The sequence below is a fragment of the Euprymna scolopes genome, chromosome 6 (genome assembly GCF_053919585.1).
Source record: "Euprymna scolopes isolate OS-2025 chromosome 6, ASM5391958v1, whole genome shotgun sequence".
NCBI classification, from domain to species: Eukaryota; Metazoa; Mollusca; class Cephalopoda; order Sepiida; family Sepiolidae; genus Euprymna; species Euprymna scolopes.
This window is the reverse complement of record NC_136487.1, coordinates 147,552,956-147,579,066: the sequence shown is the minus strand read 5'-3', so window position 1 is coordinate 147,579,066 and position 26,111 is coordinate 147,552,956. Positions and strand designations below refer to the sequence as shown.

General features: G+C 34.7%; 1 protein-coding gene across 3 annotated transcripts in view; it reads left to right on the top strand.

Moving 5' to 3' along the window:
* Positions 1-26,111, top strand: part of LOC145278030 (F-box/LRR-repeat protein 8-like) — a 38,138-nt gene that overhangs the window by 6,264 nt on the left and 5,763 nt on the right. The window contains exons 1-4 of one of the 3 annotated variants that reach the window (XM_080130244.1): positions 2,050-2,206; positions 15,841-15,891; positions 18,925-19,129; positions 25,675-26,111. The exon at positions 25,675-26,111 is cut by the window's right edge and continues 5,763 nt beyond it. In XM_080130244.1, coding sequence (XP_079986370.1) covers positions 15,846-15,891; positions 18,925-19,129; positions 25,675-26,111 — 688 coding nt within the window. In that variant the 5' untranslated portion in view covers positions 2,050-2,206; positions 15,841-15,845. Of the gene's footprint in view, positions 1-2,049; positions 2,207-15,840; positions 15,892-18,924; positions 19,130-25,674 lie in introns of those variants that run through there. The other 2 variants (XM_080130246.1, XM_080130245.1) reach the window with 2 other exon arrangements.

Here is a 26,111-nt window from a genome sequence, read left to right as displayed (position 1 = left end):
CACATATAATCACTCATATGAACGCACTACCAAACACATATATGCACCTGAAGAAGAATTCACAGCAAGCTTTGAACTTCCGTGGATAGAGTAGGTAATACTTAGCTGGATCCGAGTAGAGATCTATTTTTTTATAAGAGAATCATCAATTATCAAGGCTTGAAGGCCACTCGAGGATAAGAGCTAATGAATGTAAGGTGATAGTGTTGTAATTGTTAATGGTGTAAATTGGGTAGAATTGGATTATTTAAGATGACGGCTCAACAAGATCATCTTTAGCCAAAACACGTTTGTCCAGCGTAAACAAGTTCTTGATGAGCCGTTCCACTTAAGTAATCCAATTTACCAAATTTAGACTTCTAACGATTACTACGATATTGTCCCATTTGACTACTGTACACATTTCTTTTTAATCCTCAAGTGACCTCTAGGCCTTAGTAAGTGGTAGTGACTCCTATGTAAAAAAAAAAAAACAGCGTAAAAAGACAAGTCTAACATAACAACTTTATTGATTTGTTAGAATACTTGTAAAAAAAAAGAGAGGGTCAGTCGTGGAAAGAATTTATGTCTATCGACTTCGACAAAGATTAGAAACAGTCCTATAAGGAAGATAAAAGTGTTCCTGTGTATTGAAGTCTGGATCTGGTGGTAACCATGCTGAATTATTTGTTTCCTCATCTATAGTCGAACTCAGGGCGACAAGTCTGGTAGGGTTTTGTTGCACCCAAAGAGAATAGTTTGGGAACAGGTAGAGTTGTTGTCAGTAACACGTCCTGGCCAAGAAGAAAGAAGCAGCATTGCCGTGAGTTTAGCCTTTTATAAACACTGTCATGTGCTCAGCTCGTCTGAGAGATGGCCTCTGATTGGACAAGCCAGAAAGGAAGTAGAGGATTATTATTGTGTTATAGAAATATCAGATTAGATAAAATGAACCGATATTTCACAGATCTGAAGCAGAAATGCTTAGTCACCATTTTGTAATATTTAGATGAAGTAAAATATTAATAAAACTTTGTTATAAAAAAATAAACTCATACAAGGACGATTTCCATTCATTAATTTAACATTCAATTTATTTGACAAAAAATAAAACCAATCATGTTTCAGATGTCACGCAGAGAAAGAGTGGTAGGAATTTATATAGTAGTTTCCCACACCTGTTGAATGTCGCCTCGAATTATAGCGTTGTTGGTGCATTTATTACTTCAATTGGAAGTCTATTCAAAAGGTCCAGGTATTCTGATTGAGGAAGTGGTCCGCCTTTAATTTGATCAAAATCAGCGGTGAAATAGTTTCTTATAGCATCCGGATAGACCTCTTTCTGGTGTAAGAGTGAATAATAGACCCTGAGGTACATATCATATTGGGGATTATCATCGTGTCATTCTGTTTTGTCTTTACCGCTTTCAAGTCTTGTTCATTGTCAGTAGACAATAAACAACTGCTGGACAAATGGCACACATGATCTCATCCATGTGTGTGTCTGTAAGTTTCCGACCTGATGTGCGAGTGAGATCCCTACGTAATGGCTCTTCACAGCATTCCAATCGTTGGATCACTTCTTCGTGTCCGGATATCTTTGTGGCAGCCACATAATTGGCCCAGCATGATTGAAAGTAGAAACCCACTCAATATATGTTACCATGACACACGCTAACATATATTGAGTGGGTTTTTACAGTATTTTGTATAATTTTTTTAGTTTGAACTCATTTTTCCAAACTTAACGTATTCAACAGCGAGCTCGCCGCCATTTGTCTTTTTCACATTTACTGAGAAAACACTGTATATTTTTTTTAATCGAATAAACATTTTACATTAAATAAAACACTAAAAACTTATCCAATTAGGTAGAAAAGTAACTTATCTTGCCTTTGATAACATTTATTTGTTATATATTTGTTTTTTTTTGTTTTTTTTTACTTTTTCGTATCTATGTGTATAGTAAAAGAAAACCACTTCTTTTTCTCTCCGTAGATTACTATATTCTTAAGAACTTTATCACCGCAGTCGCTGAGAGTTAGCTCCCTTAGCCTTTACGTATTTAACCGGTGTTCACCGAATTTCTGTTCCCCAGAAATGAAGCGCAATAAACAGTTTGTCTGAATCATGACCGAAGGAGAACCAAAATAAACTAAGAAATTATTGACTTTTTCTTCTGTTTCGTTATATTTCATCACCTCTTTATTTCTTATCAGCGAAGTAGGTAAGCCATGAAAATATATATTGTTATCATTATGAGTTTTATTTTGCTTTACTAAATTAATAATTTTAAATACGTGAATATGTTAACGCCCAAAATTGTGATTTAGGGAGCAGCAGCAAGTGCTCGGAAAAATATTTCTTTTCTCCGCTTTTTCTTTTCATATTATTATTACTGAAGTCAAGAAAAAAGTTTTTGTGTACCTTTATTTTAATTTATCGGCTAGCATTTAAACTTTTTCAGTTAACGGGCATAAAGTCCATTGACACCAACTTCCGCTTTAAACCAATAGTGGTTACCCCTATTGTTTTTATCTTGCCAGATCCGCGGGTGTATAATTCATTCTAATTGAACAGTGGATACTCGGTTTGCTTTGAATAATAAAAATAAATAAATAAAACTTTAGAATATATTAAAACTAAAATAAACTTATCCAGGTAGACAGAAGGATAACTTAGGTAACATTTATTTGTTGTAAATATTTTTCACCCCTTTTTATTTTCTTTACTCTAGCTAAAAATATCCAAAGAATTTATATGAACATTTCAGATTCATATAAAGCTAAAGAATGTAGTTTAATTAGAAAAAAATTATACACAAACAATTCGTTTAGAAATTGCGCAAATCGCGTCCAATGGACTTTGTTCCCGTTAACTTTTTTTTTCTTCGTCTGTTTATCTGTGTTCAGGTAACAATGAAAACATTACTTGTGAAACTCTTTGAATCGATTTTTATTGCGTTTGTGGTAAAAAAAAAAAAAAAAAAAAAAGTCAACCAAGGCCATTGCCATATAGGGATAGCTTTGGACTCAACGACGTAAATGTTACTTGAAGAAAGTTGGTGAGTGTGTGTGTGCGCGCGCGTGCGCAAAATAGTGCACTGATAGAATTAAACGGAATTCCCAAGTTTTGACGACAAATTCCGGAACAGCTAAAGTAGACCAAACGATGAATTGCCCGAAATAATAATAAACAAAAGGTATTTTTTTACGACCTGCCCCAGTACTCATGCAGAGAGTGATCCATGCTGAAATAATATTATTATTTAAAAAGCCGTTCTTAACATTGGGAGGGTGTTTTGTACCTATTCTGTACTTTAACCTTACAATTGAAGAATAATAATAATAAAAAAAAATAAAAAAACGGTACTAGTGCAGAGAGTGATCCGGACGTAAATAATAACGTTATTATTTAAAAAGCCGGGTTTGTATTACTGTACACATAGATTCGAAAAAGTTGTCAAAAAACAAATATAGAACAAATAAATGTTATCAAAGGTAAGATAAGTTACTTTTCTACCTAACTGGATATATTTTTTGTGTTTTTATTCAGTGTAACATGTTTATTCAGCTCGAAAAACATGCAGTGTTTACCGATGTATTGGAAAATTCAAAATGGAGGCCGACTCTCTCTCGGAGAGGGTAAGTTTGGGAAAAGGTATTATAAATAATAAACTAGAAAAAATACTGTTAGAAATTCGCTCAATATATGTTACCATGACATAAGTTGACATATATTCGGTTGATTTTTAATAGTATTTTGTCTAGTTTATTATTTATAACATCTTTTCCCAAACTTACCGTGTTAAAGAGACAGTCTGGCGCCATTTTGAATTTTCCAATATATCGGTAAACACTGCATGTTTTTCGAGCTGAATAAGCATGTTACATTGAATAAAAACACAAAAAATATATCCAGTTAGGTAGAAAAGTAACTTATCTCGCCTTTGATAACATTTATTTGTTCTATATTTGTTTTTTGACAACTTTTTCGAATCTATGTGTACAGTAATACAAACCCAAAAAGCCATTCTTAACATGGGGAGGGGAGGGTGTTGTACCTATTCTGTACCAATTGAATAAAAAAAAAACTTTTATTAAACTTGGAAATACGATTTAAAAAATAGCGCGGATCACTCTCTGCACTAGCACCTCTGCCCCAGCGTAGTATAAACACTTCCAGCCACCTTATGTTAAGAATGGCTTTCGTGATACTCCCTCCAACCTCCGCATGTTAAGAACGGTTTTCGAGGTTGGCGGGTGTTTATTCCGAAAGCCGTTCTTAATATGGGAAGGTTAGGGTGTTTATAATATGCTGGGGCACGTCGTAAAAATTTACCAAACAAAATCCCGGTAGAAACGCAATAAATGTCACAGTAACTTTTACTAGAATTTTATTTTATTTTTTAGCGATTATCGAGACACCTCAGATGACTAATGGGACATTAGCCTAATGTCAGCCATTTATTTCTTGTTCCAATGTAAACACCCGACACTATCTGTTTCAAACTAAATAAACGCTTTAAAATAAGGTAAAACATACACGCGCAAAATTTAAAAAAAAAAACAACAAAAATAACCCAACTTATCCAGGTATGTAGAAAAGTAACTTATCTCAGCTTCGGTAACATTTATTTGTTATATATTATTATTATTTTTTTTTTTGCCCCCCCGTCCACGCCGATAAAAAGGGATTGGGCATAATAATTCACTTCCGTTTGTCTGTTCGTTTTTCTCAATAACGACGCCTTGGATTTTTTGAAAATTTTATGCAATTATTAGTCATGGTGAAAGTAAATTTTTTTACTCATTGGAGGAGGATCCCGCATGTTCGGCTTGTTTTATTATTTTTTTTTTATACCACCTTTTCATTTTGTTGTCTATACTGCAAAATATTTAATATTTACTACCCCAAATATCACTAACTCTTCCCCCTTCTCTCTCGCAAAAAAAAAAAAAATACAAAAAACAATCTGAACTATCAAGTAAAAATATTAAATAAATTGTTTGTAAAAAAAAAACAAAAAAAGAAACAAAGATTTGTTCGAATTTGGGTATCTGTGGCAAAACTCCTGAATCTGAATGCTGAAATACTTTAGCAGACTATTTTGCACATGTACCTAGCGACTTGAAGTTTTAATTTGGACAAAATCCCGACTGTGCTATTAAAAAATACTTCACCAAGGTTGCTCCAGTTCTCTCCAAACTTTACATAATGAATTTTGGTTTCCTGACTGCTGGAAAACTACTCCTGTGGTACCTGTTTTCAAGAATTCTGGCAAAAGAACTGACCCATTAGTCTCCTCTCACTTTTCGCCAAAATATTTGAGTCCTTATTTAACCAAGCTCTAGTCCATCACCTTACAGCTATTCAACTTCTGACCGACCAACAATATGGATTTAAGCAAGCCTGTTCTACAGCAGATATCCTAACTACAATCTCTGAACGTATATACCATACACTAGACAAAGCAGAGGAAGGTAGAGCAGTAGCTCTAGATATATCTAAGGCTTTTGACATGGTATGACACGATGGTCTTCTAGACGTAAGAAAATGATCCAGGTTGTCCTCGACGGTCGTACATCTAAACAATATGATATAAATGCGGGAGTACTTCAAGGGTCTATCCTTAGACTTTTATTATTCCTAATATTCATAAATTCCCTCCCTGATAAAATAGTCTCTGAAATTAGTATGTTTGCTGATGACACCATGCTCTATAACAGGCATGAAGGGAAAAGAAATGAACACATATCATAGGAAATGGCAGAAACACTAGAGGAAGACCTCCAATCTGTAGTGCAATGGGGACATGAATGGATGGTCACATTCAATGCTGCCAAAACTAAGCTTGTTTCCTTCAATAATTACAAGAAACCTTCTCAACCACCAATAGCAATGGCTAAAAATACATTTCCTGAAAGTACTTCTTTTAAACTTCTCAGTCTAACGTTCACAGGGAACATGAGTTGGGACAGATACATTGAGGGCATTGCCAGGGTCACTGCGAGGAAGGTGGGCTCTCTCTACCATGCTAGAAAGCTACTTACACCTGAAAATATCCTGTACCTCTTTAAGGCCACCATTCGCCCATGTATGGAGTACTCTTGTCACATTTGGGATGGTGCATCTGCTTCTAGTCTCTCACTCCTGGATAGGGTTCAAAAGAGAGTCGCCAACCTGATTGGTCCTGAACTGTCATCTAAGCTTCAACTTCTGTTTCATCGACGAAATGTTGCATCCCTCTGCCTGTTCTACAAGTATTTTAGTGGCGAATGCTCCGACGAACTGCAAGTACTTGTACCCCCTCGACGTGAATACCCCCGACAAACCCGACAAACAGCTAAATCCCACCCCTACACAGTAGAGATCCCTAGATATAAGAAAGCCTTCTACTCCAATAGTTTCTTCCTCAGAACTGCTAGACTTTGGAACTCCCTTCCGGTATTCTGCTTTCCCAACTGTACTGACATGCAGAAGTTCAAGTGTAACGTGAACAGACATCTTGCTGTTCAACTCCTTACATAGTATCACTTTCATATTATTAATAAGAGAGATGAATGTGAAGAGATGTGAAATGGACAGTTCTTTTTAACATGGATCCATTATTTATGAAGGGATACTGTTAACACTTTGGTTTCATGCAAGTTTATTTACAAAGAGGATAAACAAAATAACATTACCTTTTTGGTGGATGGCAAACAAAAACATGATCAGGTATTCAATGCTCTTAGATTTCTACATTGTCTTGTCTCCCTTTCTGCCTCGCTTCCAAAAGGACTTAGCTAACTCAACTATTCTATCTCCCGAATCTCCTAGCTGTGTCTCTCTGCTGTATCTCTGAACTTTGACTGATTATATTGCATTTATCTTTCTTTGTGACATCAAAATGAATATTTTTTCATGTGGGTTTTACATACTACACATGTCTCCAACACGCTTTTTAGCAACACAAAGAAAATTCCTAAATTTGACTTCCGTTGTCCTTACTCTGACCTCTAGTTGTATCGTTATTTTAACACAATGGACAATGCCCACATTCTTAGGATTGCATCTAAATTGCAAAATGTATTTTTTTCAACTCTTGAATACTGGGTTCGATTCCATCTTTTTTCCTTATAATAAATATTATTTTCAATCAATGACGATGACGAAATTCTTGGAGATTTCACATTACTAATAGGAGAGATATGAATGTGGAGAGATGGAGAAGGGAATTACTTATTGATGATTACGACAGACAGTTAACACTTTGTTTCATATAATTTTCATTTACAAAAAATGATCACAAAACACATTACCTTTTTGTTGAAATGATGATAAAGACAAGGCTTACAAATAACATCTGGATAAACATAAGATCAGGGATTCGAATGCCTTGCAGAATTACATTGTCTTGTCTCCTTTTCCAGTTCGCTTCAGAAAGGGGCTTCGGCTAACTCACTCTCCCGATTCTGTCAACTTCAAACTCTTCGTACTGCTCTCTCTGACTCTGACTGATTGGATATATCGAATCTATCTTTCTTTGTGACGTCAGAACATGCTCAAACACGTGAATGTTTTTTCATGTGGGTTTTGCATATTATCTATGTCTCGAACACAAAGACATTCTTTAATTTACATTAGTTGTATAGTTATATCTAACACAATGGACAATGCTCCACGTTTCTATCATCGTATCTAAATTGCAATGTGTATTCTTTTCAACTTTTGATTACTGGGTTCGATTCTAGCATTTTCCTTTAGTATTATTTTCAATCCTATTTACTTTGTTTCTCTAATCAGCAGGATCTATCCCCTTCCAACACAATGCCACGCTGCCAAATACTCCTATACATGTATTACTCATGCAATGGACATATTGACCTACATAATTCTAACCTTGTGATTACTATTTATTTGCTTCCCTACTGAGCAAATTAGGCACAATATTATTTTCAATCAATGACGATGACGAAATTCGTTTTTTAATGTGGGGAGGGAAAACCAGCTCCCCCAAGGGGACACTCTGGCAGGGTCAAAAATTAGCAATTGTCCAATATGAAGGGTTGCCCCCACATTGACCAGAACTGATTACTTCCTTTTCCGCTCCTGGCCTGAAGGCCAAGAACAGCCTCTGTGCAAAGCTTGTGATTACTAAACTAATTTTCTTCAAACACATTTGCATAAATGACTTAAAATAACTTTTATATTTTTTTATCTCTTGCATTAAAAATGTTTTCTTATAAAATTTGGCTTTTTTTTTTCCCCCCTCACTTTTTTTATTTACAAAACTCTGTTTATGTTTTAGATAGCGTTTGCTAACTGGCAACCCTCCTATTCTCTTAATGTTTTGTTTATTTCCATCATAATATTCATGTGCATCCATATATATGTCCTTCATTTTCTTTCTTTTGTTAAAACGCAACTTGTATCCCCAATGACGTAGACACCCTCGACAAACCCGACTGGCAGCTAAATCCCACCCCCACACAGTAGAGATCCCTAGATGTAAAAGATCTTTCTACTCCAGTAGTTTCTTCCCCAGAACCGCTAGACTCTGGAATTCCATTCCAGGTCCCTGCTTCCCTAACTGTACTGACATGCAGAAGTTCAAGTGTAACGTGAACCGACATCTTGCTGCCCAAATCCCAACATAATGTGGTTTTTGCCAATACCTAAAGGTACTATCATCATCTAAAACAGCAGTACCAAGGTGACCCCCACCCCCGACGTTCAATGGACACTATATATATATATATTGATTAACTTCCGAAAGGCAAACACAACTTTCTGAAAAATAATGTAGCATAAAAAAAGCAACAGAAATTAACAAATAAATACATTAATGAAGGAAACTAGCAAAAACAATAAAACAAAAGAATTATATATATATATATATATATATATATATATATATATCTACCAAGGCACATGTGCAAACACAAAGTTACATACAAATACTGAGACTTTTGACAAGAATAAAAATACAATATAAAAATGGCCTCTACCAGGGCAAGGGACCATGCCACAATACCAGGTGGAACTCTCTTCCGATTGCCTGCTTTCCAGCTGACTGTAATCTGATTGTTGTCAATTCCAACATAAACAAGTTCTTGATGAACCGTCCCCCTAAGTAATCTAATTCACAAAATTCTCACTACTTATGTTTACTATGCTATAATCACATTGACTAATGTATACCCATTAACCCTTATCCTCGAGTGACCTCCAGGCCTTGATAAGTGTTGATTCGTGTGTAAAAAAAAAAAAAAAAAACATGCAACTGGGATCCACAACTGGAGTGAGGTTGCATGAAGAATAAAATTAATCGAATTTATAAAACTCACTAAGTTTGTTTGTCCCCATTTTTTTTTTTAACTGCATCTCCAAGATGCAAGGTGGGAGAGCGGTACGGGGCGGGTCAAATAATTGCATTTATTGTCAACCGTTGAGATATATATAAGCTGGTAAAAATAGCTTATAAAAGGTCAAAACTGAAAAAAAAAATTGGAACTTGACAGGCATAAGTCGACTTAAAATGCTCTTGTATGCATGCACAAATATATGTTTATATGTTAAAGTTGGTTCATTTGTAAAATTTATCCATCTGATGATAGCTCAAGTGATAACAACTAAGGCTGGAGAAATAAATGTTTTGGTTTCGATTTTAGATGATGGCACCCAAATCATTTTTTCTTTTTTTTTTTTTTTTTTTTTCTACTTTGAAATCTATTGGGTACAATATAATAATCAAACTTTGATTTTGGCAGATGAAACCTATCACATACAACTCACTTCAGTTCCTACAAACGCACATAGTGAAACAATGCAGAAAAAAAAGCAGATTTCGACAGACCCGACAAGCTGCAAAATCCCACCCCCACACTGTAGAGATCCCTAGATGTAAAAGATCTTTCTACTCCAGTAGTTTCTTCCCCAGAACTGCTAGACTTTGGAATTCCATTCCAGGTCACTGCTTCCCCAACTGTACTGACATGCATAAGTTCAAGTGCAACGTGAACCAACATCTTGCTGCCCAAATCCCTACATAGTACCCCAGTAGTTGTTTCCCCTGATAGTAGCCCCCTACACCAAAGTAGCGATGTGCCTTGTTTGGGGTGAAAATGTAATAAAAAAAAAAAAAAAAAAGAGATTGAAATTGTTTTCCTTTAAAATCAAACTTGACCACTTACATGAAAAATTTCACAAATTCACCTGGTATTCCGATTTATCTCCACTATTATATAAAAGGAACTTTGTGTGTGTGAGTTTGTTTCCTATGGACTCCTAAACGGCTGGGCTGATTTTTTTAAAAATCCCACTCAAATGTACTTTGTGCCTGGCAGTGTTCTTTGATAGGTTTTGTATTGGAATGTCTTCGATAAATATCGATAATCGAAAAAATTCAATGAAAAAAAGGAACAGGCGATTTTGAATAAAATCAACACTTTATACAGCCTAACATCACAAGTGCGTTTGAGAAGTTTTATTACCACACAAGCAGAAATACCTAGCATATAAAATCAATAGATATGACAGGGGTGCGTTCGAAATGAATGTTTCTATTTTTAGAGCACAATTTGAAAATGATACATGACTTTTTCACTTTAAACTTTAATTCAAGCCATTATCACTGCACAAGTAGAAAGGCCCGGCATATAAAATCAACAGTAAGTTCTTGGATATAACAAGGGCGCATTCAAAATGAATGTTTCTGTTTAGTGCATAATTGCACCATGATACTTGATATTTGTATCTTAAATTTTGATTCAAGCCATTATGTATAAAAATAATTTTATAAAATCAACAATGGATTCTCTACAGTGCAATGTAGATTACAATGTATTGTGGACTGTCACTGCAGAGATGATTGAAAAATGGGCAATTGACAATAAAATATAGGAGGATGAAACATTCATTCATCCTCATTCATTTCTAGACAACATTGGGTCTCCCTGCTAATCATCTATATTACCTTTGACAAGAGGTTTGATGCTCTCTGGCTGCCCTTATGCTCAGTTTCCAGTGATCACAATTGTGGATATTGACTGTATCGTTTTTTTCCACTGTTTACAAAACCCTAAGTCCCAGTGGCTACACATTTAACTTCATCTAGTGATGGATCCTTAAACATGTAACCAGACATTCACTATGGATAAACAGGTAAAAATTATTAACACATAACGCAAGTTTTGCTAGTGGAAAGCATTCTCAGCTAAAGAAAATTGCAGACAATGGTGGCAGTGGCCCAAATGAAGGCACCTGGCTTCCACTCTCTTACATTGTCTAGAACTGCCAGCTAGTAGAATCCATTGGTTGCCATTAGTGTTGTTTTAGGGCGGTTACTTGCTTTTACAACTGTCACTGTTGGTACATGGCAGTCAGTATCGGTCATTGTCATCCAATGGCGGGCACTGTCATCCATTTTTTTTTTTACAAAAGAGTCCCTACTTATCAAGGCTCGAAAGCCACTCGAGGATGAGGGTTAATGAGTGTACAGTGGTCAAAGGGAACATGTATTAATCATTAGCAGTGGAAATTTGATAAATTGGATTAACATAGATGCACAAATAACGAAAAACCTTTAAAGGAGTTTCCTGATTTACTCATATTAATCTTTGTGGGTTATCTGATTTTAAAACTATAATTTTAGAAGAAAAACACTGCTTAAAAGCAATTAATCCCTAAAAATAAAAGAAATTAAAATTTGACACTAATTTTCTGCAAAGTATTTTTTATTAAGTAGAAAAAAACATGAAAATTTATGTGGTTATGTTTTCCGTAAAGAATGGATAGAATAAAATTGTATGGACTATTTTTTTTTTTTTAATATAAAACTGGAGTATTACCATATTTTAATAAAAATTTCAAATAGAATTTGATGTGAAATATTAGGTTGATGCAAAAATAATGCTTTTGACGTTCATTTGAACGTCAAAAACTGACATTGTTTTTGCGCCAACCTAATAGAAAAACAAATTAAAAAGATAAAATAAATATGTTTAAATTCACTGCAGACACTTGAAATATAATAATATATATTTTAAGCAAGTCGTTTTTCTTTTCGAAATAATTAAGCCTAAATCGTAATGTTTTCAAATTAAATATTAAACAAACATTGATTTTCAATATCAATAACGCGTGTGTTTTTGCGACGGTGAAATCTGAAATGTTTCCACCCCCAAAAAGTTCCTGAAATGAAAAAGCAAACTTTGGTCGTTATTATTTAAAAAACATAATTTTGCCTTTACACTTAATATTTATTTTATTAATTCATTATCTTCACTCATTTTATTTAAAAATGTACTTTAAAATATATTCTAAATAACGATTCCATTTTTTAACAGTACGGATTGTTTTGATGACGAGATGTTCTTGACAATTCATCGAAAAACTTTTAATTGCTTCAATTTTTAAACTTTTAAAGTCATTTCCTCAAGATAACGATTTTGAGAAAAATATTTTGTGTAGGTCTTTTCTATGTCAAACCCCAACTATCATCACCATTGCCTCACCGGGGTTCCAAAATCGACCTGCCCTAATACACCAACAGTGACAGTTGTAAAAACAAGTAACTAAACAGATAATGAAAGTAAGAAAGTAAGTAAAAACAAGTTACTATGTGTAAAAGCTTCTTTTTTTTTTTCATTTTTCTTAAACTTTTTCTTCTAGGGGATGGGACATCCAACCAGATGTCTGACATTTACCCATATTTTAGTGAGTCCAACCAAGAGATCTTTTCAGGATTCTAGCCGTCCCTTTCAGTGCAATCGTTTGTATTTCACTTGCACTTGGTTCACTGGGTATGCTTGCTATGTACTTTGCCTGAATGCGATCTAGCATGTTTATTTATGCACAGTTTGTTAAAGTATATGGCCATTAAAAAATTATTTATATTTTGAAAATATTTTTTAATACGCCCAATTACATAGTTAACGAAGGTGAAAACCTGTGCAAGCTATGGCAGCAATCTGAAAACCTAGCCTATTGTTATCCGTGTATGTTTTGGAAAAATTAAAATGTATTTTGAAGCATTTAAACTGGCGAGTCAAATTATCTTTGAGAAAAGCCCTTTATTCAATCAATAATGTGTCCCTTAAACATTGTGTAAGAAATTGTTTATAAGTTTTATGTAGGAGAAGAAAGAAAGAAAGAAATGGCAGAAAAAAAGAATAGAAAGCCACAGGTCTGCTGGTCATTAAAAAAACAGCATTTTTTTGCGTATGAAGAATGACTGAACAGTGAAGATGAAAAAGACAGCAAAGAATATGTAATTGTTTTTAAGTTTTCCATAAAAGAAGAAAAAAAAGATGACCAATAGCGTGTCCAATTAACATTCCATGAGAAATTCTGTGAGAATTGTTTGAGGTAAATATTCTGATAAGCAGTGTCTTATTGTTGTTTGATTGACACCATCTTACTGTATGTTTAACCATTCAAACAATACCGGAAACTGATATTCCCTTATTCTGAGAAATGCAAGCGGACAGCCAATGGGATTAGCTAGATTTTTCAAGGGGAGTGTTCATTGTTTTACAAATTGAAAATGAAAAAATGTACCTACTGATGAAGCAAATATGGACGGCGATATAGTAAAACTTATGAACAATGCAGAGAACTTCCTGGTTATGAATGAGGAAAGTGAGAGGAGAAAATAATTAGGGAGAAAAAATTGTGCTACCTATGATAACTAAGACATAGTTTGGATTGTAATGCTCCTAGGAATTAATATAAGATTTTATTATAATGAATAAATGAATGTGACTGCAAATATGTGCAAAACGTACACAAAATAATGGCTAGTTAATCATAATGAATTTGTCAAGCTATAGTGTTCTTTTTCTGTAGGGAAATAATTGTTCCTATTTTATTAATGTGGAAGATAATAATGATACTACTACTTCTAATAATAATAAAAATAGTAGTAGTAATATTAGTGACCAATGCAGGATCTGAATGCCAAGAAGTGTGAAATTTAGTAACGATAAAGACAGAAAAATAGGTTTATGCTAATTATGGCGTTCATAGTATGAACGGCAGAAAGCGTCTGACAAAAATCATGCAGTATGAAAATATGTTGCATGAATAATGTTTGTCCCAAGGATTCGGAAGATTTGCGCAAATGCTCCAGTCCACAACTCCATCCTTGTCATAGACTATTTGACCAAGATGGGCATCAAAACAGTTCCTCACCCTCCCTTGCTCCCTGTGACTTTTGGTTATTCCTGAAACTCAAGGAAAATCTTAGAGGCTGTTATTATGTGATTTAAGAAATTTTGTGACAACAACGAGTCTTGAAGATTATGAGTGTTGTGGTGAGTCATCAGATGCTGTGGTGAGTCATCTGACTGTTTGGTGGGCTGTGACTGGTCTCATCCATTAAAGTTTTTTAATGCAGACATTATGGTAGAGAAGTACTGCCAATAAATGGATGAAATGCATCAGAAACTTCAACAACAACATCCAGCATTAGTCAACAGAAAAGGCCCAATTCTCATCCATGACAATGCCCAACCGCACGTTGTTACACCGACTCTGCAGAAGTAGAATGAATTGGGCTATGAAACTCTGTCTCATCCGCTATACTCTCCAGATTTCTCACCCACCGACTACCACTTTTTCAAGCATCTTGACAACTTTCTGCATGAGAAAGGTTTCAAAACCTTAAGTGATATCAAAAATACCTTCATTGTCACGAGAACACAAGATTTTTACTTTACTAACATAAATACACTTGTTTTGTCTTGGCAAACGTGTGTTAATTCTGATGGTGCTTATTTCGATCAATAAATTTGTTTTTGAGCTGTGATATGTTCACCTGAATTTAAAAGTTAAAAACTGCAAGAACTTGTCAACCTGATATTATACAATCATGATGTGTACTTCTGTAACATTTGCTAATAAACTGTCTTTGTCTTGATTGCAAACAGTGGTGACAGCGTATTTAACACTTACACTACAACAACACTGGCAAAAAGCTATTCGAAACTTGCACTACCATAACATTAGAGATGAAAGATTTGAAACTCACACCGCTACTACACTGGCAACAAGGATTCAAAACTCCCACCGCCACAATACTTGTGATGAGGAATTCTAATAGTTTCTTGCCGTGGACTACTAGACTTTGACATTCCTTCCTTGTTTCCTACTTCTCTGACTGTACTAACCTGATGATATTTAAATGTAATGTGAACAAATATTTCATGCTTAACTCCTAACAGTACCTGTTAGACATGGACCCAAAGTAACAATATGCTTTGTTTGTTTGTAAAAATAAAAAAAAATAAAGAACAAACAATTCACATCCTACTGTTAGTTTTCATGGCCCATGAAGAATTTGTTTACGTTGGACTTGAAGACAACCATATTGTAGTCATGAAAGTCAGGCCAGGGGAGGGGGAACCACTACTGTTAGTTTTCAAAGAAGTTGATATTTTTAGTAAATTTCACCCTGTAAATTTACCCTTGTCCATTTGTCCGTTCATCTGTTCGTCTGTCCACATTTTTCTCAATAACTACGCCTTGGAATTTTTTGAAAGTTTGCACAAACATTAAACATGATATGAGTAAAAAAGTAACAGAACAGATTTTCCGGGAAAACTCTGGTTGCCTTCCTAGGGGTGCCTTTTGGGTTAAAATGGCTAAAATTGACACTTTTCTGCTTATTAAAAAAAATTGTTAAGGCCTAAAACTGCACCATTTCTTCGTTTTCCCCAGGATTTGACATCCCCTGGCGACTTTTGGGGCTAAATAGGGAGGGTAGCAAATGCTGAACTTAGTCATTTTTTTTAATGCCTCGTTCACTGTGCACTCACAGGGCACCATGCATGCTTCACTTGTTTTAATATTTGAACTTGTGTTTTTTTTTTTAAGGAACAATGGATTGGAGTAAACTTCCAGATGATATTATCATCGAAATCTTTTTTTTTTTTTTTTTTTTTTTTTTTTACAAAGGCATCACCACATTATCAAGGCCCAGAGGCCACTCAAGGATAAGGGTTAAAGAGTGTACAGTAGAAGTTGGTCAATATAGTAATCATTAGTAATGAAAATTTGGTAAATTTAATAACTTATATGGAACGGCTCATCAAGAACTTATTTACTTTAGACTTGAACAAAACCATATTGTAGTCAGCCGGAAAGCAGGAAAACGGAAGACAATTCCACAGGCGTGCAGTTCTAAGAAAGAAGCTTTGTTCATGGAATCTACGTTTAGGTTTAGGCACAGATAAAGAGTGGGGGAAATTATTGATAGTGTTTACAGCTAGACGAGTGTTTCTTGTGAAAGTTTGGCGAGGGGGGACCATAGATTGAAGCTCAGTTGAACACTTTCCATGAAAATAACGATACATCAGAGACAAACTCGCAACATCTCTTCTGTGAGATAGAGGTTGCAAGGAGGAGAAAAGGACATCTCCTACGAGGCTACGAAGTCTATTTTGAACTCTATCAAGGCAGGACAAGTTCTTTCTAGCAGCTCCTGCCCAGATGTGGCAACAGTATTCCATCCTTGGACGTACCTGGCTCTTATATAGATAGAGAATAGCATCAGCAGTGAGATATCTACTGGATCGATAGAAAGATCCCACCATTTTTCCAGCGGCCTTGGCAACAGATTTGATATACGTGTTCCATTTAAGATCAGGAGTAATGGTCAAGCCCAGAAGCTTGTCAAAACTTGAGGCCTCATGAAGACGAGAGCCATTCATTTCAATTGATGACAAATGTGGATTAGAATGTTGATGATGTAAAGAGAGAAGCTTGGTTTTAGATGCATTAAAAGTAACCAGCCACTCCTTTCCCCATTGTACTACGTGCTCAAGATCAGAGGAGAGAGAATTGGAGAGAACTTGCTCGTTTACTGTCTTAGATGTGGTACCATAAATGGTAGTGTCGTCAGCATAAATGTCTACAAATGATGTAAGGATATGATTTGGAAGATCATTAATGTAGATCAGGAAAAGAGTTGGGCCCAGGATGGATCCCTGAGGGACACCGGCATTAATATTGTGAGCTTCTGATTTTTGCCCCTCAACTACTACTCTTATGAATCTATCAGAAAGAAATGATTTAATAATTGAGAAGACTTTTCCAGCTATACCATAGCTAGCGATCTTATGAAGTAAACCTTTATGCCATACCCTATCAAAGGCTTTAGATATGTCAAGAGCAATTGCCCTAGAAAGATTGCCACCGTCGAGAGATTTGCTAATCCTATGCGATATAACTGTAAGGACATCTGCTGTAGATCTAGCAGAACGGAAACCATATTGAGTGTCACTAAGAAGGTTATTTTTGTTGAGATGTTTGATTACTTCTGTATTTAATACAGATTCTAGCAACTTACTCATGACGCACAGGAGACTTATTGGCCTGTACTGAGAGGGGGATGAGCGATCACCTGAATTCTTAAATACAGGGCATACTGATGAGATTTTCCAGGGAGATGGGAAACTATTCTCCTTAAGACAACGTTTAAACAGTTTTGTAAGTATGGGCGCTAGTTCAGGTTGAAGTTTTTTGAGTACTATAATTGGAATACCATCAGGGCCAGTTGCTTTACTGGAATCAAGGTTTTTGATTAGCTTGGCAACATCACGTACAGATATACGTATATCACATAGCGTGTTTTCTGATACAAGAGGAAATATTGGGGGTTGGCGGTCTTGGTCGCAAAGGGTAGAATTAGCTGCAAAGTTCTTGACAAAGAGTTTGGCTTTGTCTGATGCTGACGAGATTACCTCAGATCCATTGATAATAGTTGGGATGGAGCACACGCTTCTGTTCAGGATTCTGTTTGCTATTTGCCAAAACTGGTGGGAACCAAGCCGCTGCTCAGCTACTTTGGACTTAACAGATTGAGCATACAACTCTCTTGCGTTCCTTATTACTTTCTTACAATGGTTGCTGGCAGTCCTGAAAACGGCTTTAGTTTCCATACATCTATTACGTTTGAAGCAGTGGAAAAAGTGATTTCTGTGCGCAATGGCAGCAGCACATTCTGGAGAGAACCATGGCTGGCTGTTAGGTTTTTGCTGAAACTTTTTAGAGGGTATGAAATGGTCAATACCTACAATTAACCATTCAGTTAGGTCTAATACTATAGAGGACACATCCTTTTTAAACATGGAATGCAGAGGTAGATCAGATATAAATGTACGGAAGCTATCCCAGTCAGCCTTAGTGTATCGATATACTGTACGATGAAGAGGTACGTCTGGGGACTTATTACATTTCATTTTTATCTTAATTGATACAACAGAGTGGTCGGAAGATCCAAGAGGCGACAGAACAGAAACTGAACATAGTTCAGGGCAAGTTGTGAGAAAAAGGTCTAGTAGGCTCGCATACTGGCCGTCATTATCGGGCACACGGGTAGGTTCCTGAACAATCTGAGTGAGGTCATAGGCAATGGAGAAATCATGACAGAACCTCCCCTCATCATCGGTCTTGTTTGAGTGGGTCAACCATTCGACGTTGTGAACATTGAAGTCTCCACATACATGAATGTTAGCTGAAGGATAAGTAGAAAGGACTTGGTCAATTTTCTCAGATATGCTTTGAAAGATAGTAACTCCGCTGTTGTGGGGGCGATAGAGAGTAAATATAAATGCAGTAGTGTGAGCTAAAGCAACCCGGAAGCACATATAAGGTAAGTTAGGATCTTCCCTGGAGATGTCCCTCCCACATGGAAAGCTATCTTTAATATAGGCACATATTCCATGCCCATGGCGATCTTGGGGGTCAGATTTAGAAGTTAAGTTAGAGTATCCTGTAATTGCAAACTCATCAAGGGAAATAGCCTGTCCAATGCCAGTTTCACTTAAAAATAAAAGGTCTGGTTTAGTCTCCTGTAATTGGGTTTCAACCTCTGGAAGGTTAGAACGTAGACCCCTGATGTTGGAGAAGGAGACATGGTAGTAGGGGTCTACGTTGGAAGTTGGAGAACCGGGTTTTCCTTCCTTTCATTGTCTGATCGATTCAATTGTTGCTTGACTTGCAAATCATGGAACCAGTGTTTTGGTGCTCCGTGCTTATGGCGCTCTATCCATTTCCGGTTTTTATCCAAGAACAAGAGCCATTATCTTCAATGCTTATGGAAGTATGGACATTACTTGAAAAACGTTTCCATCGAAATTGATCAAAGCATGGATTATAATCGGTAAGAAAATTTTGTTTTTTTAATTAACAAAAGAAAATGTTTCAATCTAATAATTGATTTTGACCTACAATCTCCTCAATGGACATTTTGATATATCCGATAACTTTTTATTCAATCTTGCACCAGAAAGAGGACTACACGGACTAGACTACTTTGTTTGGTCATACATCGAGAACATCACCAACATGACCTCCTATAATACCAAAACCAGCCTGATCACCGCCGTTCACAGAGTATTTTCTGAGCTCCTGCTGGCACTTGTGGAAAAGGCATGCTCCCAGTTCCGGACCTGTATTGAGGTGGTGATTGAGACTGAAAGCAGCTGCATTAAATCGATGTCAGCTGTAATCAAATAATCTAATTGGTCATAATTAAGTTACCTGAATTGATTTTTTTTCAATAAAAGTTTTAAAATAAAGCTGTAGTGTTGTTTTACTTTAGGGTGAAAAATTTATCGTTCCACCGTGTAGTTTGAATTATTCAAATTATTAGTCACCAAAATTGTATTCTGAGAGAAATTATTGGAAATTGCTATCAAGAATATATCGATTAAGTCTGAAAAATTTAGGCGATTTTTCTTTTTCTCCTTATAATTTCTTTCTCACAGAAAAAGAAAAAAGTTACAACTATCTCTGCTCTATCATTATTTTCATGACAAGTGCTCGACCGAGCTTCAATCTAGAGTGCACCCCCTGCAAAGCATTAACAGCAAACACTTGTCTAGCTACAACCACTATCAACAATTTCCCCATTTCTCTAACTGTGCCTAAAATTAAACACAATTTTCATAACACAGTTTTTTTCCTAGACCTGCCTGTCTGTGAAACTCTATACCGTAGGACTGCTTTCCAGCTGACTAGAACATTGTCATTTTCAAGTCTAATGTAATCAAATTCTTCTTGAATAATCAAATTTTACCTAATTTCACCACTACCCATCATTACAGTGTTGTTCTACCAATCTTCTTGCGTTCATTAACCCTTATCGTCAAGTGGACATTGGACCTTGTAAAAATAAATTTTTAATCGAACATCAATCAATTTTACATTCTTCACTGGAACATTTTGTTTTTTTTGCGTTTATGAAATGAAGAAAATCAACTTAAAAAAAATGAATTTTGTTCCTTTATATTTTCATATATACTAGCAGGACCTGTAGAAATTCTACAGTATCAGCTTTCATATGTAATATATTGCTGCTGGGCATTCTGTGGACGTTCAGTATGAATGCAGACCCCACGATAGTATTATAGCTCTTTTGTAAAAACTGTAATTAATGTAGTGTTAGAATCTGGTTATTATGGTTCATCACCAATATCCTTATAGGCGTCTCTGATATATTTCCATTGTATGGATGCCTGGCACGAATGAAAGCCCTGTGATATGATTATAGCATCTTTAGACAGAACAGATACTACCCTTGGATTCTAGCCAGAAGACCAAGAAGATATCTTTTAGTTTTATATATGACCTAAAAGCGACATCATTTTTTTATATTTAATTTTTTTTATATTTAATTTTTTTTATATTTGATTTTTTTTATATTTGATTTTTTTTATATTTGATTTTTTTTATATTTAATTTTTTTATATTTAAATTTTTTTGTATTTAAATTTTTATATTTAATTTTTTTATATTTAAACTTTTTTGTATTTAAATTTTTATATTTAATTTTTTTATATTTAAACTCTTTTGTATTTAAATTTTTATATTTAATTTTTTTATATTTAAACTCTTTTGTATTTAAATTTTTATATTTAATTTTTTTATATTTAAACTTTTTTGTATTTAAATTTTTATATTTAATTTTTTATTTAAACTTTTTTATCAAAATTTTTTATATTAAAATTTTTTTTATTTAAACTTTTTTATTTAAAATTTTTTTATATTTAACTTTTTTATTTTAATTTTTTTATTTAAAATAAAAATTTTTTTTTTTTACATTGTCTCTTTGGTAATAGGGAGATCCTATTTATTAAAAAGGAAGATAGAAGGTGATAAAATACTACGAACATTAAATTCGCGTATCTGTATACTAATTTAATGTTCGTGATATGTTATCACATGTTATGTTGAATACTTTATAATCTGGAAAACTATGAAACATGTGCGCACATACGTTAACGGTACTACAGTATTAGTATATAGATTTATGGACTAAACCGGTAATTGTACCCAGTGATCCCAGATGAAATTGAAAGAAAATTTCAATGGTGTCTTTAACATTTATTGAAATTTAGATAGTCTATTAACATATAAATTTTTTTAACACACAGAGATTGACTTAGAGAAATTTGTTAAAGGGTACATATGAATTATTAAACATGTGATCGAAGTGTAGTAAAGATCACTCCACTTACCCTTGATTTTTCACCTTAGAATGCTGGATGTTAAGCAAGGGAGACCATCTAGTATCAGTTTTTGACTTCTTAGTATGACTCAACGGAACGTTGAACTCTGGCCTCCCAGTAAATCAGCAAGCACTGTAACCATTACACCAAAGGGATACCTTCAAAGGAGGAAGTGTCAAAGGAATATTAAATTAACAGGCAGTCCCCAGTCGTCTGTAAGATATCCCCGGTCGCCATTCACAATTGTTTTGCTATAACTTTGGAAATTCTTCAGTTCCCACATGTAGGATAAATCATGAATTCCACGTTAACTTGCATAGATGGTCCATAGAAAAAAAAACTTTTCCTTTTGATCTCCTTTTGTTTTCAAGGGATATTCTAAAAAAACATTCTTTTCCTGAATATGTGGGTCGTTCTGAAAGTAATGCATTCTATTTTTGAACTCCAAAAATAAAATGTTGAAGAGCTATAAAGACAGGAGTGGTACCATTAATACTAGCGACCGTTTGTGTTCCAAAATTTAGTTTTCCAGATAATTACCACCATTCTCAACGCACTTTTGCCAGCGATGAAGGATGGCTGTGCGTGATCATCTGGAGCATGCTGATATAATCTCTCATCATTCAGCTACTACGAGGGGGCATTCCAAAAATAATGCCTTCTATTTTTTTTTTTTTTAAATTTCGCATGACTCTAAAAAAGCTACCACCTGTCATGGGCGTGTATCAGAAGCAGAGATGCAGAAAAAACAGAACCAATTAACATTCACTGGTGCTTGAACGTTAATGAAGCACAACAAGTCACTCGTTCATACAAGGGTTGTTCCAAATATCAAGCTTCCTATTTTTGTTATTAAATCAAAATATTGAAGAGCTACGAAGACGAGAGTGGTACTATTAAAACGAGCGACCTGTTGTGCTCCAGAATTTCTACATAGTCACCATCATTCTCAATGCACTTTTTGCCAGTAATAGGATGGTGGCTGTGCATGATGTGCCCGAAGCGCACTTTGTCACTCACATCTCTGTCGCCACTCTGAAATTGACAAACCCATCTCCTAACTGCTAACATCAGCTGCATTGGCTTCATAAACGTTCAATAAGTGCCAGTGAATGTTAATCGGTTCTATTTTTTCTGCATCTCTGCTTCTGATGCACGTCCATGACAAGGGGTTGCTTTTTTAGAGTCCTGCAAAATAAAAAAAAAAAAAACAAATCATTACTTTTGGAACTGTAGCTGAATGATGCGAGATTGTATCAGTCTGTGTTCACTGTCACCCAATTCTAATTCTCCTCCATAAAGAATTATGTCTCAGTGATACCATTTCCTCTGATGACACACCAAGAATTTCTCATAAGTTTCGTTTTGGTTTCGATTATAGATAATGGCACTCCAATAATCTATTTTTTATAAATAATTTTATCAAAAATTCTTCATGAGTCTTAGTTTCGGTTTCAGCTGATGGCACCTTAGTAATCTATTTTTTTTTTTTAAATGATTTTATCAAGAATTCTTCATAATTTTGGTTTCGGTTTCAGCTGATGGCACCTTAGTAATCTATTTTTTTTTTTTTTTTTTTTTTTAAATGATTTTATCAAGAATTCTTCATAATTTTGGTTTCGGTTTCAGCTGATGGCACCTTAGTAATCTATTTTTTTTTTTTTTTTTTTTTTTTTTTTAAATGATTTTATCAAGAATTCTTCATAATTTTGGTTTCGGTTTCAATTATAGCTGATGGCACTTAAGTCATCTTTTTTTTATAAATAATTTTGCCAAGAATTCTTCATAAGTTTTGGTTTCGGTTTCGATGACAGCTAATGGCATTCCAATAATCTATGTTTTAAAAATAATTTTATCAAGAATTCTTCATAAGTCTTGGTTTTGGTTTCAATTATAGCTGAAGGAACTAAAGTTTTATATATATATTAATAAGTTTGGAATTCGGTTTCAATTCTGATAAACACAAGTCACATAGATATATTTTTTTATTTTTAGAATCACAACTTTATAATATACAAAAATTGATAGAACATTAACTCTATAATAATATATACAAAATCTGCAAGAATTAAAATATATTTAAGTATATTTTATGACCTGGCTGCGCCGGGCGTCCCTGCTAGCTTGGATAAATACTTTTGCAGTTTTAATAAAAGAGCTACAATAATATCCGGGCGTCTCCATTTACACTAAACATCTACAGAATGCCAACATTAATATATTATATATGAATGAGTCCCCTGTGGAATTTCCACAGGTCTCGCTAATTATTATTCAAAAAAATTAAATTCTACTGTTTCAATGAGGATGAAAAAAGCGATCAAGTGGACAATCCTAATGCACGTGGAAACTGTCAAAATAATCACTGGTTACCTCCTCTTATGTTTTCTAGTAAAACATGGCTTCGTCTGTCACTTATTGGTAAAAAAACAGCAAATCTGTATTGCATAAATAAACAAAAAAATACTTGATCAATTTTTGTGATTTTTGGAATATAAAATCTTCATTCCATAGCAAGTAGGTACAATATAAAAGTTTTTCATTTTTTTCGGTTTCAATTCTGATGAACACAAGTCACGTAGATATATTTTTTATTTTTAGAATCACAACTTTATAATATACAAAAATTGATAGAACATTAACTCTATAATAATATATACAAAATCTGCAAGAATTAAAATATATTTAAGCATATTTTATGACCTGGCTACGCCGGACGTCCCTGCTAGCTTAGATGAATACTTTTGCAGTTTTAACAAAATAGCTACAATAAAATCAGAGCATCTCCATTTATGCTGAATATCTACAAAATGCCAACATCAATATATTATATATATTTCCACATGTCCCGCTAGTATTTATTTATTGCAAGATCTGAATTTTGATGACACCGCTTTATAACAGACTCTTGAGGAAAACGAATGAACACATTTCTAAGGAAATGGCTTAAATATTAGAGGAAGAACTCCAATCTGTAGTGGAATCGGGACATAAAAGGATGGTAGCATTCAATGCTACTAAGACTAAGCTTCTTTCCTTTAATAATTACAGGAAATCTTCTCAACCATTCATAACCATAGCTCATGATACACTACCTGAAAGCTCTTCGTTCAAACTCCTCTGCTTAACGTTCACAAGAAACATGAATTGGAACAATACATTGGTGGCATTGCCAAGGCTGATGTGAAGAAGGTGGGCTTTCTTTATTGTGCTAAAGAGTTACTTATGCCTAGGAGCAACCTGTACCTCTACAAGACTACCATTCATCCATCTATCAAGTTTTGCTGTTGCATCTCTCCTAGGCCCCTGCTTCTCTGACTGTACTGACATGCAAAACTTCAAATGTAATGTAAACAGACATCTTGCTGCTCAACTCCCTGCATAGTGTCTCTGCAAATTATGTTCCAAATAGTAGCCCCTACATCCACGGGGCACTGTGCCTTGTTTGGATCGAAATAACAATAAAAAAAGGTAAAGCGATTAATGTCATCATGGGGAATTCTGAAACGATGTTCGCAAAATACCAGTTTCTTGTAAGATATGGTAAGTTGATTTTCGGGAGATTAGATTCCTCAAGGCATTCCTGTAAAATCTGAATATTGTCAGAAATTATGGCTGAACGATGTCGACCACTGTGGTGTTTGTGGACGTCTGCCACGCTTCTTTTACTTCGAAATTTGGCTACGAAATGTTGAATTGTCCTTCTATCAGGTGTATTGTTCCTGTCACAATGTTTCCTGCATTGTGCCAGAAGAACTGATTTTGTGGCAAATAGTTTTTTTATTTGTTCCTACTCATTCGGATTCATATTGGTGTCGAAAGAATCTCCCAGGCCTGATGTTCTTGAAATATATGGAAAAAAAAAAAAACTTGTAAAACCCAGCACGGAGATGAAAAACAAAATAGAGCCCCCTTCCTTTTTTTTTATCCATATTTTTACCATTTATTATTATTTTTTTTTTTTTTTTACTATTTCTTTATTTTTTTACCATTTATTTATTTATTTTTTTTTACCATTTAGTTATTATTTTACCATTTATTTATTTATTTTTTTTTTACCATTTAGTTATTTTTTTACCATTTAGTTATTTTTTTACCATTTATTTATTTTTTTTACCATTTAGTTATTGTTTTACCATTTATTTATTTATTTTTTTTTACCATTTATTTATTTATTTTCTTTTTCTTTTACCAGATCAAATGCTCTTCAAGTAATGGATTTCCTATCAAATATTCCAAACAGACGCCTTACCTCTCTTAGGATTGCCTTCCAATCTGAGAACCCTCTCTTTTATGCCGGAAAGGAATTTATTGAAGCACTTAAGCAATTGTTTTCTCCACCTCCATTGACAGACAACATTTCTGAAATGGCAGGGCTAAAAATCGTAAACCTGTCTGATCTGGATGTCGCCTACGATAACAGCGTCTTTGACCTACTGTCCGCAAACCACCCGACTTTAGAAGTCTTAAATATTCAGAACCGGGTTCTTGTCTGCAAGGTCACATGGGACTGCATTTATCGACTTGTCGATCAGTGTCTTCAGCTCCGTGAACTCCACGTTTTTCATTCAAGTCTATCCGATGAAGTCCTGTTTCTTTTGGCCAAGGAGAGCCGACCTCGCTGCTTGGAAT